The 17,987-nt window shown below is 33.0% G+C and overlaps 1 protein-coding gene across 1 annotated transcript in view; it reads left to right on the top strand.

Moving 5' to 3' along the window:
• Positions 1 to 15,954, top strand: part of Synj (synaptojanin) — a 91,340-nt gene extending 75,386 nt beyond the window's left edge. Inside the window, exons 18-23 of the mRNA XM_076462699.1 lie at positions 933 to 1,002; positions 4,834 to 5,055; positions 5,496 to 5,574; positions 8,866 to 9,040; positions 9,351 to 9,583; positions 11,381 to 15,954. Of these exons, the coding sequence (XP_076318814.1) occupies positions 933 to 1,002; positions 4,834 to 5,055; positions 5,496 to 5,574; positions 8,866 to 9,040; positions 9,351 to 9,583; positions 11,381 to 12,007 (1,406 nt within the window). The 3' untranslated portion in view covers positions 12,008 to 15,954. The remainder of the gene's footprint in view (positions 1 to 932; positions 1,003 to 4,833; positions 5,056 to 5,495; positions 5,575 to 8,865; positions 9,041 to 9,350; positions 9,584 to 11,380) is intronic.
• Positions 15,955 to 17,987: the final 2,033 nt, after the last annotated feature.

The raw sequence follows: 17,987 nt of genomic DNA, 5'->3' as shown, positions 1-17,987 counted from the left end.
TGATTTAGGGTGTACTTTGTGGAATAACAGCACCTAATTTTGTGAAAGACATTGAAACACTGTCAGAGAACAGTGAGCCATAGAACTTTGTGTCTGAATACTTGTGAGTTGGTTGTATATCTGCATCAAAAATTTTTCTTCATTGTAATACAATAAATATTTACTTTCAAATCTTTCTTCTTACAAGTACAACATCAGTATTTGCACCTGCCAAGTATTATCATCTCACATGATCATCTCAGATGATATTAGTTAATTTATACTAATTTTGTTTCAAGAAGAAAATAAAATGTATATTTCATTATTTTTATTTCACATTTTTTCGTACAAAACAGTTGTAAAAAAAAAACAATATTAAGGTTTTAAGGAGTCTGTGTGTAACAGAAACAACTTGATTGGTTAAAAATGTATCTTAAAGACATTGTTGAAACTATACATATACAAGTCAAAAATAAAATAGATAAAACTTTTGATGTTGAATAATTTGAGAAATTGAGGTAAACTTTTAACTACAAGAATTTTTAAGTTAAAAATACAGAACAAGTTTAAGCTCAAAGATGTTAAAAGTTTTAAGGAAATTGTTTTTTTTTTTTTACACACGAGTCTTTTTATATGAGATTTTATATAACAAACACTAAATATTCCTACATATAACTTACTAATAGAAGTGTTTATTTGTCTGTTTTCTTAGTAGTTATTAAAGGCCTAGCTGAGTTATTTATTGTCTGTTCATAAAATAGTTTTATCTTCTTAAAGTGGCAGTTCTCTTCTACAACATTAAAAACAATGTAAATTCATAAATAAGATTCTATTTATTTATTATTATTATTATACAGCTTTATTAGTTTTCTACTTCATTTTGAAACAGTTCTATAAATTCTTACTGTTCTGTTTATGTAACACTAAATCATTTATAAATCTTTAATTTCCAGATGACCCATTCTGGAATCCTGGAAACATTGTACACTATGGAAGGGCAGAACTTAAGACTTCAGATCACAGGTAAGAAATTTTCATTATTTGTATCCTTAAGTTTTTGTTTTAGACTTTACCATCTATATAAAGACCATCTGATTCCTCGACTTTTCTGGGATTTGGTGTCACTGTCTTGTTTCTGATGCATAGGGGCACTTTCTTTGTTAGTAACTTGTTTTTCTGTTACAGACAGAAGAATTAAGTATTCTTTGTAGGTTTCTGAAACCCATTATTATTATTTTTAATAACTGTTATTATAAATTGTATTGACCTGGCATGGCCAGGTGGTTAGGGTGCTCAACTTGTAATCTCAGGGTTGTGGGTTTGAATCCCCTGGCACACCAAACATGTTCACCCCTTTCAGCTGTGGGAGCATTATTATGTGATGCTCAATCCCACTATTCATTGGTAAAAGAGTAGCCCAAGAGTTGGCAATGGATGGTGATGACTAGTTGCTCTCCCACAAGTCTTACATTGCTAAATTAGGGAAGACTAGTACAGATAGCCCTCATGTAGCTTTGCACAAAATAGAAACAAACAATAAATTGTGTTATTGTTTTTACATTGAAATATATTTGTATTGAAAAGAAACTAAGTGTGCCAATCTTGTTGACAAGTGTCAAAATTGGATACACATTGATATGTATTTAACTTCTAAATCTAAAGTACAATTTAACTCAATTTTATGGTACTTTAAATTGTAATATGTAACACAATAAATTTGGGGCTTGTATCCAAGATCTGAATCAGAGACAGATTTGATCATGTCTGATTATCAAGGCTTTCTTGAATCACCCTCACTTATACAACTGGGAAGGTATAACAGAAGTGAATTGCTCAAAATTGCCAAAGTATTAAAATTAGAGGTTGAGAAATGAATGAGAAAAATTAACTAATTAAAAACATTCTATTGAAATGCTAGTCAATGATGATTTATTGTCAGAAGAAGCATTAATGTCTCCACTAACCAATCAGAGTTGAGTGATAAAGATAAGTTAGAGATCCAGCTAAAACTCAAACAAATATAGTTTGTACAAGCTTGTATCAAAGTTCAAGGAGAAAATGAATGTCTCAAAGGTGAAGAAGCTCATATCATAGTCTATAAAGAACAAGCTCATATCAAAGCTAAGAAAGAACAAGTCTGTATTGAAGCCAAAAAAGAAATCAAGCTGAAAGAAATGGAAATTAGACTCAACTATGGTTGACCCAGGGAAAATTATGACTTTGAACTTAACTGACCTGATAAATTACCATCATTCAATGGAAATGAAGAGAAGGTTCCCCAGACTATGGAATGGCCTACCAAAAATGATCATTATTGTTACAAAGTGTTTCAGTTGGTGAAATCAGAAGTACCTTATGCTTTTCTCTTTCTATAGAAGATTGTACAAATCATGATAAGGTTAAAGCAGTTATTTTCAAAGTATATGAGTTAGTACTCAAAACTTATCACCAAATGTTTTGTGTTTATCACAAGTAAGAAAATTAAACTTATTTGGAATTTGACCACAAAAAAAAGAGGTTTATTTTGATAAATGGTATAATTTGATGGATATTGGCAACAGTTTTTACAAACTAACAAAACTGTGTCTAACTGAGGAATGATGACCTTAAAACTTGTTTGGATGAAAAGAAAGTTGAAAACTGTAGGAAGCAGCTGGTGATTACACATTAACACATAAAACTTCTTTTCTTAAAAAGAAATTCCTGCCACCTCAGCTAAAAACCTATGTCTGTTCAGGATTCTTCAAAAAAAATCCAGAACTTCTAGTTTGAAATTTTCTGGCATAATAAACTTCATCAAGGCCTGTCAGACGTTTCTGTATAAAACCTAGCCATGTTATGTCTGATTGTTGATGTTTGAAGAAAATAAGAGAAGATGAGGCAACACTCGGTGCATTCATGTCCACATATGGACATAGTTTCCTCAGTTCACCCAGTATTGTTGATTCAGCCATTGATATAAATGCTGATGTAATCATTGATGAACTTAGACCTTTTTATGTCTGTTTCTGTGACTTTGGATTAAAGTGAGTCTTCTGTTGCTAAGGGTGTTGAGGGTGGCTTTACTGATGTTCCTCTTGACATCATACATTTAGCATCGGACCCAGTTTTGGTACCACTTGTTGTTGGAGTAAGACCTACTTTGCCAGTTAAGGGTGTATCGTTATTGTTGAGAGTTGATTTAGCTGGTGGTAAAGTTGTTGCTGAACCAACCCAAAATGTTTAATGGATTTATTACTAAGGATGATGATGTTGAGGAGAATCCCTTGTGTTAAAAATAAAGCCAAAAACAAATAATAGACATGTATTCAAATGACTTGTGAATTGGCTTGAGAAAATTTGAAGTTATTGCAAGCTAAATTGAAAAATATTTATGATCACAAGGCTGAAAAGTGTATGTTGTATTCTGATGGCATAGTCTCAGTATTGTTACTCACTATGGGACATCTACTTAGAGCTAGGTATTATGGTTCCTGTGAGGTTGTTTCAAAGATTAACAATATGGACTACGTTGTAAAAACATCCAATCATCAATACGATACCTAGCTGTGTGTCATATGAATATATTGAAGCCCTATCACATCTGAGAAGCATCTGAAAATATTTTATCTGTTGAGTGTTCTCCTGATACTGATGACCCTTGCTTTGAATCAACCACCCATACATTTTAAAATATTGGAGATGAATGCAGCATCAATCTGACTAATTCTGACTTTTTGGCCAATCTTGATTCACACCTCAGTCACTTTCGTTATTTATTGATATTTATTTCGTTAGTTTATTGATAGAATATGAAAGTAAAGTATATTTCTGGATGTTCCTAATCAGGCCAGTATTGGTGTCCATGATGTGAATATAGGTGATGCTTTTCCTGTGAAACAACATCTCTGTTGTGTGAATCCAATCATGGCTGATGAAATGTGTAAAGAAATATCTTGTAAGCTGGAAAATGGTGTTTCAGAACTCAGTCAAAGTGACTGAACTTTATCTTGTGCACTAGGTCTTAAGGCTGATGGTTTGGTTGGATTCTGTTCAAACTTTTGCAAAGTAAATGCTTTGACAAAGATAGATACCTCTCCTATTCCAAAAATAGAGGATTGTATTGATAAAATTGGAAAAGCCAGATATATCGCAAAGTGTGACCAATTAAAGGGATACTGGATTATTCTACTAACTTATAGGGCAAAAGAAAGATTTGCTTTTGTTACTCCTGTAATGCCTTTTGGTAAGAAATATTTTCAAGCAAAATTCCAACAAATGATGAATCAATGTTTCAACAATCTGTGAGATGCTGATTTATGTTGATGATATTGTGATTTACAGTGACACCTGGGAAAAACAGTTATGTGTCTTATGTGATGTCTTTGAAAGGATTAAGAAAGCCAGTTTTATGTAAATAAGGCAAAAAGTAACTCTTTTAAAGCCAAATTTGTTTATTTGGTTATGTAGTAGTCCATGGCCAAGTTTCTCTAATTCATTCCAAAATTGATTTATTGTGTTGTAAGTTCAAGATTTTTGGGAATGGCTGACTGTTAGAGAAAGTGTTGTAAAAATTTTGCCACAATCACTGTACCATTAACAAACCTATCAAAGAAAAGTCAAAAGTTAAAGTGGTCTGAAACATGTCAAACTGCTTTTGAAAAGGTCAAATCATTATTGTGCACTGACTTCTGTGTGATGTTACCTTACTTTGACAAGCCTTTTGCATTAGCTGTTGATTATTAATTTCACTCATTTATATTTTGTGCACAGCTAACTTACCTAGTTGTTTTTATTGACTTCATTCAAACCATGTAATATTACTATAGAAAATAAATTAATTTATTTGTTCATTTTTGGTTGGAAATATTTTAGGGCTGTGATTGCTGAAATTGACATTGAGGTGCTACAAGTAAATGAAGATAAGAGAGACGAGGTGTTTCAAGATGTCATTGGCTCAATGGGACCTCCTGATGGAACAGTTATTGTTGAACTAGAAGAAGAGGTATCGGGAGAAAGTTGTCACATATTTGATGATGACTTCTTAAGTAATTTATTACTTTTGTTCAAATCTGCAGGAGAAGTAATTTTGATAAGGTAAGAGGTTCTAGAAATGTTTATTTTTTGGAGGCATTTATGTTCACATGTTTAGCATGTTTTTGTTCAGCCTTTTCATTAAATCTGTGTCTGGCGAGTATTTTAAAAATAGTTCTGAGTTTCTTAAGAAAGACACTTTAAAAGCATAAAATATTTCAAAAACTTTGGAAATGAGTTCAGTAAATTCAACTGGTTCTGTAGTATTGTAGTGGATACAATAGTTTGTCTCATGCAGCTGTACACCAATAAACTAGTTCTGTAAGACATTAATCTCATTGAATAATGAAATAAATGTGTGTCTATTTGTGAACAGCAAGAATATCACTCATAAATAAGGACAAACCAATAGTTAGGTATTTTTACCTTATACTCCATATTATTTCAAAATACTGTTTCATCACTTAATATTTGCTGCAGATCTGTTTTTCAAATTATTGCAGATATGTTGAAGAGACTTTATGGGTGACATTTCGAGAGGGTCAGGGATCACTTGCAGCTACAAAATCTTCAGGATCTGAGGTGAGATGTCATGTGAGGTAACTAATCTGAGAACATTATAGTCAAGAACTTAAAAATAGTTAAAAGTGAAAGAGTTAAAACTGACTTGTGTTCAAACACTATATACACAAGATTGAAAACATAATAAAATCTCATTAAGGGCAAAAATAAATATTTTTGTGTTTTGTAATAGAAAAGTTAAGATAAATTCAAAATTATGGCAAGGTACCTTATTTCTATTCACATATATAACTATGCTTGTTCAGTGCTGCCTTCCATTCACAATTTTTTTTTGTATGCTACAAACCTCTTGTTTCTTTGTACTTTCTCATTTCACATAGTTTAACTGATTCTCACATGCAAGCTGTCATTTGACAACTCTCCACCAATAGATCTGCCTCGCACACATAAGCCTCGCATGGCCAGGTGGTAAGGGTACTTTATTCTCAGTCTGAGGGTTGTGGGTTTGAATCATTGTCCTGCTTAACATAATCACTCTTTCAACCATGAGGGTTATATAACGTGATGTTCAGTCCCACTATTCGTTGGTAAAAGAGTAGCCAAAGAGTTGATGGTGGGTGGTGATGACTAGCTGCCTTTTCTCTAGTCTTACACTGCTAAATTAGGGATGACAGTTAGTGTAAAAGTCCTTGTGTAGTTTTGCATAAAATTCAAAACAAACCAAACCATACACGTGTGGCTCCCTGTATGCCATTCGGCAGTACTTGTGCTAAGATGTTTTCCAAAGTGGGAAAAGGTGCAGTTTTGTCCCACAATGTTTATCAGCTCCTTATCTTTGGGATTTATGCCTTGCCCATTTTCTCCAACGGCCAGTCTTTAGAGATATTCTTATGACTTTGGAATTGCAGGTAGAATCTGTAAGAAGACAGTTGACTCTTTACTCATTAGTTGATCACTGGTCTTGCATGGAGTCTTGACAATGCCCTATATCTGCTGTTCCTTCCACAAGGAGACATCTTGTCATTCTCTTCAACAATGAATATTATTTTGCCAATAGTAATGGTGATTACCCTGTGGTTCTGTTTTAGGGGGGGCTGTTTATCTAACTTTGCCCAGCTGTGTTAGAATTTTGCTACAGATCTGTGGGTCATTCAAGTTTAATCAAAGGGACTTGCTATCCATTTCCTCTCTCTGCCTTTATTGTTTCAGATACCTTTTTCCTTTTTGTTACTTTGGGATCTATCCACATGTCAGCATTTGTACAAAGCAGTACAAGATCTCTCTCAATATGCCATCAAATCTATAATTCACCCTTCTCCAAGGTTTTATTCCAGGCTGTTTGTGATTCACAAGAAAAACTGGAGACTGGCATCCTGTGATGGATCTCTTATGCCTCAGTTGCTTCTTGGTGCTACCTCATTTTAGTATGGAATCATGTCTTAATTTACTGAGGGCTTTTTCTTTGGGTTTAAGGATGACCAAGGGCAATGTTCTAATTGGTTATCTCCATATTCCCATATTGAGACATTAACTTATTGCATCACAGGGGAGTTTATTAATTTTGCACTATTCCTTTCAGGCTTTGTACACCCCCTTATGTCATTTCTTGGGCAGTCAAGGCTTTTGCATAGCTTAGCAAACTTGAGGGTTATACTTCCACCATTACATGGACAACTGATTTTCTTGGTTCATTTTGAACTGGAATTTACCCAACACACTTGTTTGTTTGTTTGTTTTTTTTTGTTGTTGTTTAGAAGTGGTTCAGGTCAGTTGGCTGATGAAGTTGGAGACATCCTTCCTTGTTCTTACCTAAACTCTTATCCATTTGAGTGTTTTTTTCAACACTCATTTTAGTCAGGCCCAATATTTTCCTCTTTGGCTCTGTTAAATGAAGCTTCCAGTCATCATCCCTTCTTACTGTTCCTGAGTTTCCCTCTCTTTTTGGGATGTGGTCTTCTATGGTGGCATCTATTCCCTTGGTTCATGCTGTGTTGTGGGTTATGATGGGTACACTTGGTTGTTGATTCTCTAGTGCCTCCCCTAAATGTATTTTGGTTTTAAACCAGTGATGATACTGAATTTGGGGTGGTTCTAAAATGTTTGATATGAGAGTGATGTATCTGTATTTCATTCTGATTACATATGCTCTGTTCACCAGCTAATTCTTCCTTGAGTTGGCTGGAACTGAGGTGCAAAATATTATTTTCATCCTACCCATGTTGGGATTTCAGTTTCTGGTGGCTGAGTTTTCAATCAAAGTTGACTTACAGATGATATGATCCTTATTCTGCCCCCATATGGATGCTGGTTCCCAGTGGTTGCATTTTGGATGTTGTTGGCTTGAATTTGTATGGTCCATCATCCCCTAGCCATTCTACACCTTGGGGCAAATCACCCTTTTGGTTTTAACCCACAGTTAAATGTGCTCCTCATTTTTATCTGTTTAACTCAGTCTCACCTTTTCTATGTCTAGGCAAAGAATATATGTGGAACAGAAATGGGACAGTCTTCCACATATCATTCTCTTCTTTGAGGATTCTCTATTGGGGGAGGGTCCTTTAGATGCTTCTCTATTCTCCCTTGCACTGGTCTGTCAACCTGTTCTTATTCAATGTGGGTTATGTACATGAGTGTAAATAAGGTACCTTGACAGAATTTATAATTTTCCTGTGCTGAAAATGTATTTCTGACAGGTACTTAGTTACTACCACCACTCACATTTCCCACCCTTCCTTCCCCACTGTTTACTGCCAAACTTGAAGTGATGTTTAAGTAGAATAGAATACAGGGAGTCGTTACATAATGGAGTTCTGTTGGTGGAGATTTATCGTGTGTGAACATTTAAACCTTGTGACCTGAGAAGGTGCATAGGATTGAATGGCTTGGGGTGTATGAGAAAAAGTTTGCAAATAGAGAACAGCACTGAGCAAGAAGAGTTTTGTATGTGAGTGGAAGTAAGTACCTGTAAGAAATACATTTTCAGTGTAGGAAAAGAATAACATAAGTATATGAATTAGTTGAAGAAAGAAAATTGAGGTATTACTGAATGGATGTTTTTGAAAGGTGGTATTACTAAGATAAAAATTGAGGTATTTAGTGAATGGACATTTTTGAATGGTGGTATTACGTAGAGAACCATACAACAACAAATATCATTTGAATAAAAACGTATCTTATGGAACTGAACCTCACTTTCACAAGACAAGAATTTCAAAAGACAAAACAATGCATGTTATCTGTCCTAATTTATCACTCGTTATTTTGTGGTAGGTTTAAACTGTTATTATGTTATTGAAAAATAGAATAATAGGAAAGCATGGAATAGTAGTCAAAAGTATTTGTATATTTCAGGTTCTTGGTCACAGGATTATAGTGAAACTAAAGACTCCCGACTGGAAAGTTGCTATTGAGAAGGAACTAAAGCTGTGTAGAAATAACACAGTACCACTAAACCAAGAACATGATGAAGGTATTGGCCTACTGGATGAAGAATATCTACCTCCTGAAGTTGGTTATGACATGGAAGGTATAAAAAATATTTGTGTGGTTTAACAAGTTGTTGACCATTGCTGTTGAATTTTGCCATTTTTCTTTCTTCCTTTTTGAAGTTGTTTTTGTTTTGTGAACATTAGTTATGCATATTATTGCAAGTGTAAGAGACATTGGTGTTTTACAAGACATGCTGAGTTCTTGTGACTTTGTAAATCAGTAAATAACCTTTGGGATGCCTTGGCTTCTAATCTTATAAACTTCTATCACGACTGTGTAGATCATTGAGTTATTTCTTTGATGTAAATACAGTTTAGACTCTTGAACTTAAGTTTTTATGTGTATAGCTTACCTTGTTGTGGATGAGGAGGAAAGCCAACTGACCATGTCACAGCCTTCTTCTGGACGTAGTACACCATCACTAGGGGAACCTACAGACTTTACTGACCAAGGAACTTATACAAAGCCACCGAGACCACCACCACCTTCACGTCCACAACCTCCTCGAAGGCCTCCACCGCCTCCAACTAGCTCAACAACAAAGGGTTCCCCCAGAAGGGAAATAAGAGCTCGTGAAGAAGTAATATTGTTTATCTCTTGGAATGTGTGTCAGCTGTAACTTAGTGTAGTAAATACTACAAATTTTCCTAAACCTCATTATGTTGTATTGTTATGTTTTTATTCAAGAAAGACAATTTAGTAATGGAGTTGATCATTTTACAGATAACTGTATGTTTGACAAAGATTTATGATGAAGATTTAAAAGCTAAGTATGTAATAGAATATTTAGAATTGTGAAAAGCATGGTTGTGCAGGTGTACAATGAATCTGAAAATGATATCCATTTTTCTCCATCTCTTACAGAATTTTCATGAAACATCACGTACTTTTGTGTAAACAAATAATTTTTAACTGAAAATGAGACACATTGTATGGTTAAAATATTGACAACCACTAGCTATAGGTTTCTACAGACCAATCATGACATGAGAGTTTATTGGTCGTTCCAGAACCCAAACATAATAAAAAATGTTCTTTCGTTGTTGTACACAAAATAATAATTTGATGTGAGAGTTTTTTTTTCCCTTCCCAATTTGTATATATATATATAAAAAAAAAATCCTTACGTGATAGAAAAAATGAATATTTTCAGTCTGTGTAGCTGAATTATGGAAATTGTTAAAATCAAGACAACTTTTATGAAGTTTAAATTTGCAGGCATGTGTTTTATCTGACACTTGTGAGGATATTCAATAAAGTGAAATTTAAGATTTCCTGCTTTTTTTGTCATTCTAGTTCATGTTTAGCCTGCCTTTAATATGTTAATATTTTTACTCTTGTTTGTTAATCATGAATGCAGTGGCATTATGTTGATGTAGGATTATACATATTGTGAAGACCACAGGACAACAAGTTACACAGAAATACACAGTAAAACAGTAATTTTTCTAATGAAAATCTTTGAATCATAAATCACTGGAACACAATTAATTAAAAAGGTGTACTAGGTGTATACATTTCTTCACAAGGTTAATTTATATTAAGTGTTTGATTGTAATTATACAGTGGCTTATAAATTGCCAGCAAACTGTTATGTCACTTACATACATTGCTGCTGAAAACTATTTTGTGTAAATACTGCTGCGATGAGATTTCACATTGCGTCAGTTATTGTGTTACTTACTTTGCTGTTGACGATAGCCTTTGCAAGTGACACTTTGTTCTTTACATGCTCATTAGCTTATTTGTTTATTCACCTCAAATTAGATGCCTTTTTAACCTATTTTTTTCTCTAATAACAATCCCTTTGTATTCACGTCATACACATTTCATCACTTGTACAAATCGGGAGCTTTTATTGCACTGTCACATGATGTAATGTAGTTCCAGTTAGTGCTGTGAAGTGGAAAATTATTCATTTCAACTAGATTGAGATTGTGATAGAACATTTGTTTTAGTGCTACATCACGAAGGCTTTTCCTGACACAAAGTGGTATAACTTCCTAACGCGTGTCCTTAACATTTTGTATGCTATATCTTTGTTCATATTTGCTGGGTGTATGTTTCTTGTATTTCTGTTTTTATAGTTTCTGTGTGTGTGTGTTATTTATTTATCTTCTTGCTGATTACTTTCATCTAATCTGAAACATTAACATGTTTCCAATGTAAACATCCTAATCAGTAACATGTATCCAATGTAAACATCCTAATCAGTAACATGTATCCAACGTAAATATCCTAATCAGTCTTTTCTAGTATATTTAATTAAAGTAATTTTCATCCCTTATATTTAATTACATTCTTTTAACTTTGTAGAGCAAAACTAAGAAGATTGGTATAAATATTATTTTTCATTTAATGTTTTTAAAACTTGTAGGTGGTTTTTGGAAACAAAGCTCCTCCTGTCGAAGGACCTTCATTATCAAGTGTAGAACATGTTATCTCTGAAGGTATTGCTGATGTGAAAAGTCCTTCTAATTGGAACCAGGGATGGGATAATTCTGTAGCTACATCAGTCTCTAGATCTTGCTATAGTCAGCCAGTGTCTGAATCTTGGGTGACTAAGGAGAAGGTGCTTGAAGATCCACCAGCAAGACCTCTCCCGCCTTCAGTCCCGTACACCACCATTGGAGCATCTGCTCCTCCACCACCACCACCACCTCCTCCTCGTATTGATTCATATGAAATGGGATCATCAACTCAGTCATGGCCTGAGCCAGAAATGTCACCACCAGAACCTCCAGCATCCTCGTGGCAATCACCACCACTTTCTGGTAAAATAGATGTTCCTCAGCTGTTCACAGAGCCGTCTCCTCCAACAGAAAATGTTTCTCAGCCACCTACAGAGCCTCTTCCTCCTCCAATTCCTTCTCGCCCAAAAGTGATGCCTACAATTACATTTGGGTCAACTCCTCTCTCTCAACCGGCACCTCCAATTCCTGCACGTACTACTAGAGTACATCCATGCCCCCCACAAGATGTTTCAAGACGGTCAGTTCAGTAGGTTACAGCCAAGTTGTGTAGCTTATCCATTTTAAATGTTTGTTGGTACCAAAGTTTAAAGTGTAACTACAAATATGTATATTTGATGTGTGCATTTATCAGACTATTCTGTAAACAGTGTCCTTTTTCATATTATTTCACACTTTCTCTCTCTTAATTTATAAAACTAAAACAGTGGGGTGTCTTCCAGTATTTCTTTCACAGCTTGCTCCCTCTTAAATTGATTTACATTAGTAGAATACTTGGGTGGGAACCAAAGGTTACTTGTGATCCTACTTTTGTGCTTCATATGGTTTTGTTTTTTTTTAAAGGGTGTATATTTTGTTCTTGGTGTCTAAGAATCATTATTTATAAATTATGCTCTAAATAATTTATCCTGATTACTTTATCTCATAGAAGACAATTTCAGCAATTTTTATTTATTGGTTTCGAATTTCTGTTTTTCATAATTCAGAATTTTGCTTTTAACATGCATCAAATTACATTATATTTTTAACCAATAGAAAATCATTAGCTTCTTGAATGTTGTAACAACTATTTCACATTTGTGAATTTAACATTTTAATTGATTTATTAATTAGAGAAATTAAAGGTCATAACTGATTCTTTAGTTTAACACTTGGTTATTCTGAGGTTTAAGAAACATTATGCAGACAGTACTGAAGAAATATTCAGTATATCACTTATTGCTAGAACTTACTGTTCATTAATTCCATGTAAAGTAATTTATCAAGATTTGTTGGATATATTTAAATGTTACTTTTCCTTATTGTAGTGAAAACAAAGATGAAAAAAAAACTAAAATATAAAAGATTGTGAATTGCTTTATAGGAAGTTTATAAAAGTATCACTCCAGTTCTTTCACTGATCACAGACTTAAATATGTGTATATCCTTGTCTGCAGAGAGTCAGTTGAATCACTGGTGCACTTTTATTGTTACACTACATTTCAGTCTGTTATACTTTGATTTGTTTGTGTATTACAATTGAAATTCATAACTAACTTGTTTGATGTTGATGGGTTATTTAGGAGTTTAAAACTTTAAATTTTGATGAATAATTTAATCTTTTGTGCTCTGTACACCTGTAATTTATTGTAAAGAAAGATAGTCGTATTTAATGCTTTGTTATTATAAATTGTTTCATTAAAAGCTTTTAAAAGTTTAAATTGTTGATATGAGGTAACCTAACAGTTAATAGTATTTGATTTAAAGAAAGGTTTGACATAAGAATAATTGATGTTCCTGTGAAATCAACTTAAGCACGTCAGAAGAAAGTTATACAGAAACTACTATATTTTACAAATATTATAAAAATTCATCTTTTAAAAACCCAATGATGATTTAATTATACAGCATGACTTGTACATGAAATTGAACCAAAAAGATCCATTGATACAATATGGAAAGTTAAAAGAATATATTCAATGGCTCATTCATAGAAATTGATGACACACACAGAGTACAATTGTAGTTTAAGTAATTTGACCCATTAATGGTGAATATTTACGATCCGTGTTTGTTAAATATAGCAAAATAATGTTTTTCTTGTAGATAGCTCACAACTTCTAGCTCATTTCTTTAAGTTATTTATAAATAATTTGTGAAAGCAGAAAACTTGAAGTTTTGAAACGTTGTTGCATATAATTTTGATACTAAGTAACATTCAGCATGAACTGACTCATGCATCTGTTTTTTTGCAATTTCATTTCTCAACCATCAACTTCAAAGCATATTTTGCTTTCAATAAAAATGGTATAATACTCATTGTGTAGCTCATTGTGAGTTGTCTCACTGCACCTAGTTTTGTGTGATGAATTACAATTGTGTTGAACTACAAAAAGCTGACTAAAATGTTAAAAAAATTGGTTTATTTTTATTAATGTGTTTCTGTGAGATGATTTATAAAATAAGACCAACCTGAAATTTGGAGATAGCACAATCAGAAGTTCAACACTGATTCATTTTTATTGTTTATAGTTTTAAACATTTTTGAAAAATCGCTTGTAACATACAAACTTGCAATTGTTATGTGGTAACAATTTAACCACTAATTTTTTTTTATACAAAATATATTGATAAAAGTACACTTTTGTAAAGTAAGACTATTATTCTAATTTTTATCAGTATTTATTAGGTCACAATAAATCTAAACTTAGTTAAAAAAATGGAATGATGGAAACAAACTCAGTTTTTAATAGTTGAATTTCCATTAAATTAAACATGCCATTTGTTTTATAAATCAATTTGAAATTATAGCTTGTGGGTTGTAATTTCAGAGTTTTTAGTGAAAGTAAATGTGTTAAGTATTTTTAAAATTCAGCTTTACTTGTTGGTCCTGCTATTTTCTGACCAAGTTAAGAACTACAAGATACATTTTTGTGGTTCTATCCATTAATAATACATGAACATTCCATCATTTATAGTTATAGTTGATTTTGCCTCTAGATATCTTTGATATTAATCAAGTGAAAATTTGTTTTGTCTTAACCATACACGTATGTACCAAAACTTGTTTATTTAATAGTTGCAGTATATGAGAATGATTTGTCAATAACCAAAAATATTACTTAATATCTAGCATATAGCCCTTAAGTTTCAGGAGGTTTTATAAATTCTAATTACTTTTAAATCTTAGTCAAGAGAATAAAAATAGAACACCTCTATTCTGGTTCAATAGTAACCTGCCACTTTATATATATTTATTAGTACTTACACATACTTTTACTGACTGCTATTAAACTCTTAAAGCTAATTTTCTTACTTTAATAAAAATTTTGCAAAGGAAAAGCTCTATGAATAATGAGATTGTAAGATGTAATAAGAAAAATATTACAAAATTATTCTGAATTACACCCTCATTCTCCTCCATAAAGCAAAAAAAAAAATGAAGTTTTTAGTGTGAAAACATCTTGAAATTTAGTTTTCAAAATTATACAGTATATGTGTTTGAAGTCTTCTAAAACCATGTACAAGTGTCTAATATCAAAACACATTTTAGTGGTCATTTTAATTTTCTTCTAGTGTTGAAAATGTAAAATTACTGTTTTAGTAAAATAAATATTTAGTACTTTGTTTTCACTAAAATCTTGTAGATTAAATTTCTGTGGCTAAGAAATTAGGTATTCTCCCTTTTCAGTTGATCTTGTCCAGTTTTAGTGTTGAAACTTAAATTAATCAGAAAATTATAGTTTGTCCAAATCATTTACCTCTCTTGTAATGTTTAACAGAAAGTGTTTTGGCTTGCACCTTTTAGCACAGTGTGCCCATTAGTTATTAATTTTTAAACATTCTCACTTCGAATAAATATTAGTTGAAATTCTTGCCAGTTTTGTTAATCAGGTCATGACATTTTTTTAAAGTAAATTGCTTTTAATATAGCTACAGTTATAAAAATGTAATAATTACAAGTGTTTTCATTCTGTGAATAATTTGTGAGCCAACATTACGGATCATAATGTGGTTTTGTTGTCTGTAATGTGCTTTCAATTTTTAACGTATTTGTACTTGTGAGTTTTCTTTAGTAGCTGTCATATAGTGATATTATATATTTAAGGTGCCACAGTTGTAAAAAACTAAAAAACAAACCTCCAGACAGTTGCATTACTATGATATAAAATCAGGGGGAAGAATTTCCATTTGTTAATGTTTTTATTGAATTTTGTCAAGTAATCTGGTGTTCTTCATGGCCAGATTTGCAATTGTTTAGCATTTTGTTGTTATTGTTGGTAGTAATGTTTTACATAAACGACCACTTATTTCATGTTAATTATCATAAAAGATATGATTGAAATAAACAGTTTCAACAAAAGTTCCTTGAAATGTAACAGAATATTTGGTTTGTATTTCATTTGTTGTCGTTATAGCCCTGTTGGTTTGTGATCTTGAACTAAAACCTTCTCTGTTGATTGTATAAAATAAAGTGGCAAATAAAAAAACTTAGGAAAGATCTGATAGTGTAGTTTTGGTTAAATAGTTTGTTCTGTTACACATAAGTGTGTTGTTAATTTCTGTCAACATGTGTCACTTCTTCCAAGAGTGGTGGTATCAGTATATCCAACTTCAAGGGGTTACATTGTTTAATTGTTGTCATATTGGCACATAATTATAATAAAAACTGAAAAAAAATTAATTCTAGCCACTACCACTTATTATCAGGAAATAAAGTTCATACATGCACCCCCAGACTCTTTCTTTAATACATGCACTCTTTCTTTAATACATGCACCCCAGACTCTTTCTTTAATACATGCACCCCCAGACTCTTTCTTTAATACATGCACCCCCAGACTCTTTCTTTAATACATGCACCCCAAGACTCTTTCTTTTAATTTAATACATGCACCTTTAATAGACTCTTTCTTTAATACATGCACCCCAGACTCTTTCTTTAATACATGCACCCCAGACTCTTTCTTTAATACATGCACCCCCTCTTTAATACAGACTCTTTTCTTTAATACATGCACCCCAAGACTCTTTTCTTTAATACATGCACCCTAAGACTCTTTCTTTAATACATGCACCCCTAGACTCTTTCTTTAATACATGCACCCCAAGACTCTTTCTTTAATACATGCACCCCCAGACTCTTTCTTTAATACATGCACCCCAAGACTCTTTCTTTAATACATGCACCCCAGACTCTTTCTTTAATACATGCACCCTAAGTCTTTCTTTAATACATGCACCCTAAGACTCTTTCTTTAATTTCTTTTCTTTAATACATGCACCCTAAGACTCTTTCTTTAATACATGCACCCTAAGACTCTTTTCTTTTAATACATTCTTTAATACATGCACCCTAAGACTCTTTCTTTAATACATGCACCCTAAGACTCTTTTCTTTAATACATGCACCCTAAGACTCTTTCTTTAATACATGCATAAGACTCTTTCACCCAGACTCTTTCTTTAATACATGCACCCCAAGACTCTTTTCTTTAATACATGCACTACATGCACCCCAGACTCTTTCTTTAATACATGCACCCCAGACTCTTTTCTTTAATACATGCACCCCAGACTCTTTCTTTAATACATGCACCCCCAGACTCTTTATTTTAATACATGCACCCCCAGACTCTTTCTTTAATACATGCACCCCAAGACTCTTTCTTTAATACATGCACCCCAAGACTCTTTCTTTAATACATGCACCCCAAGACTCTTTCTTTAATACATGCACCCCAAGACTCTTTCTTTAATACATGCACCCCAGACTCTTTCTTTAATACATGCACCCTAAGACTTTTCTTTAATACATGCACCCTAAGACTCTTTCTTTAATACATGCACCCTAAGACTCTTTCTTTAATACATGCACCCTAAGACTCTTTCTTTAATCATGCACCCTAAGACTTTTCTTTTAATACATGCACCCATAAGACTCTTTCTTTAATACATGCACCCCCAGACTCTTTCTTTAATACATGCACCCCCAGACTCTTTCTTTAATACATGCACCCCCAGACTCTTTCTTTAATACATGCACCCTAAGACTCTTTCTTTAATACATGCACCCAAGACTCTTTTCTTTAATACATGCACCCTAAGACTCTTTCTTTAATACATGCACCCCAGACTCTTTTCTTTAATACATGCACCCTAAGACTCTCTTTTCTTTAATACATGCACCCTAAGACTCTTTCTTTAATACATGCACCCCAAGACTCTTTCTTTAATACATGCACCCTAAGACTCTTTCTTTAATACATGCACCCTAAGACTCTTTCTTTAATACATGCACCCTAAGACTCTTTTCTTTAATACATGACTAAGACTCTTTTCTTTAATACATGCACCCTAAGACTTTCTTTTCTTTAATACATGCACCCTAGACTCTTTTCTTTAATACATGCACCCTAAGACTCTTTTCTTTAATACATGCACCCTAAGACTCTTTCTTTAATACATGCACCCTAAGACTTTCTTTAATCTTTAATACATGCACCCTAAGACTCTTTCTTTTAATACATGCAC

The sequence above is a fragment of the Tachypleus tridentatus genome, chromosome 1 (assembly GCF_004210375.1).
Source record: "Tachypleus tridentatus isolate NWPU-2018 chromosome 1, ASM421037v1, whole genome shotgun sequence".
Lineage (NCBI taxonomy): Eukaryota > Metazoa > Arthropoda > Merostomata > Xiphosura > Limulidae > Tachypleus > Tachypleus tridentatus.
This window is presented reverse-complemented; position numbering and strand designations above follow the sequence as displayed.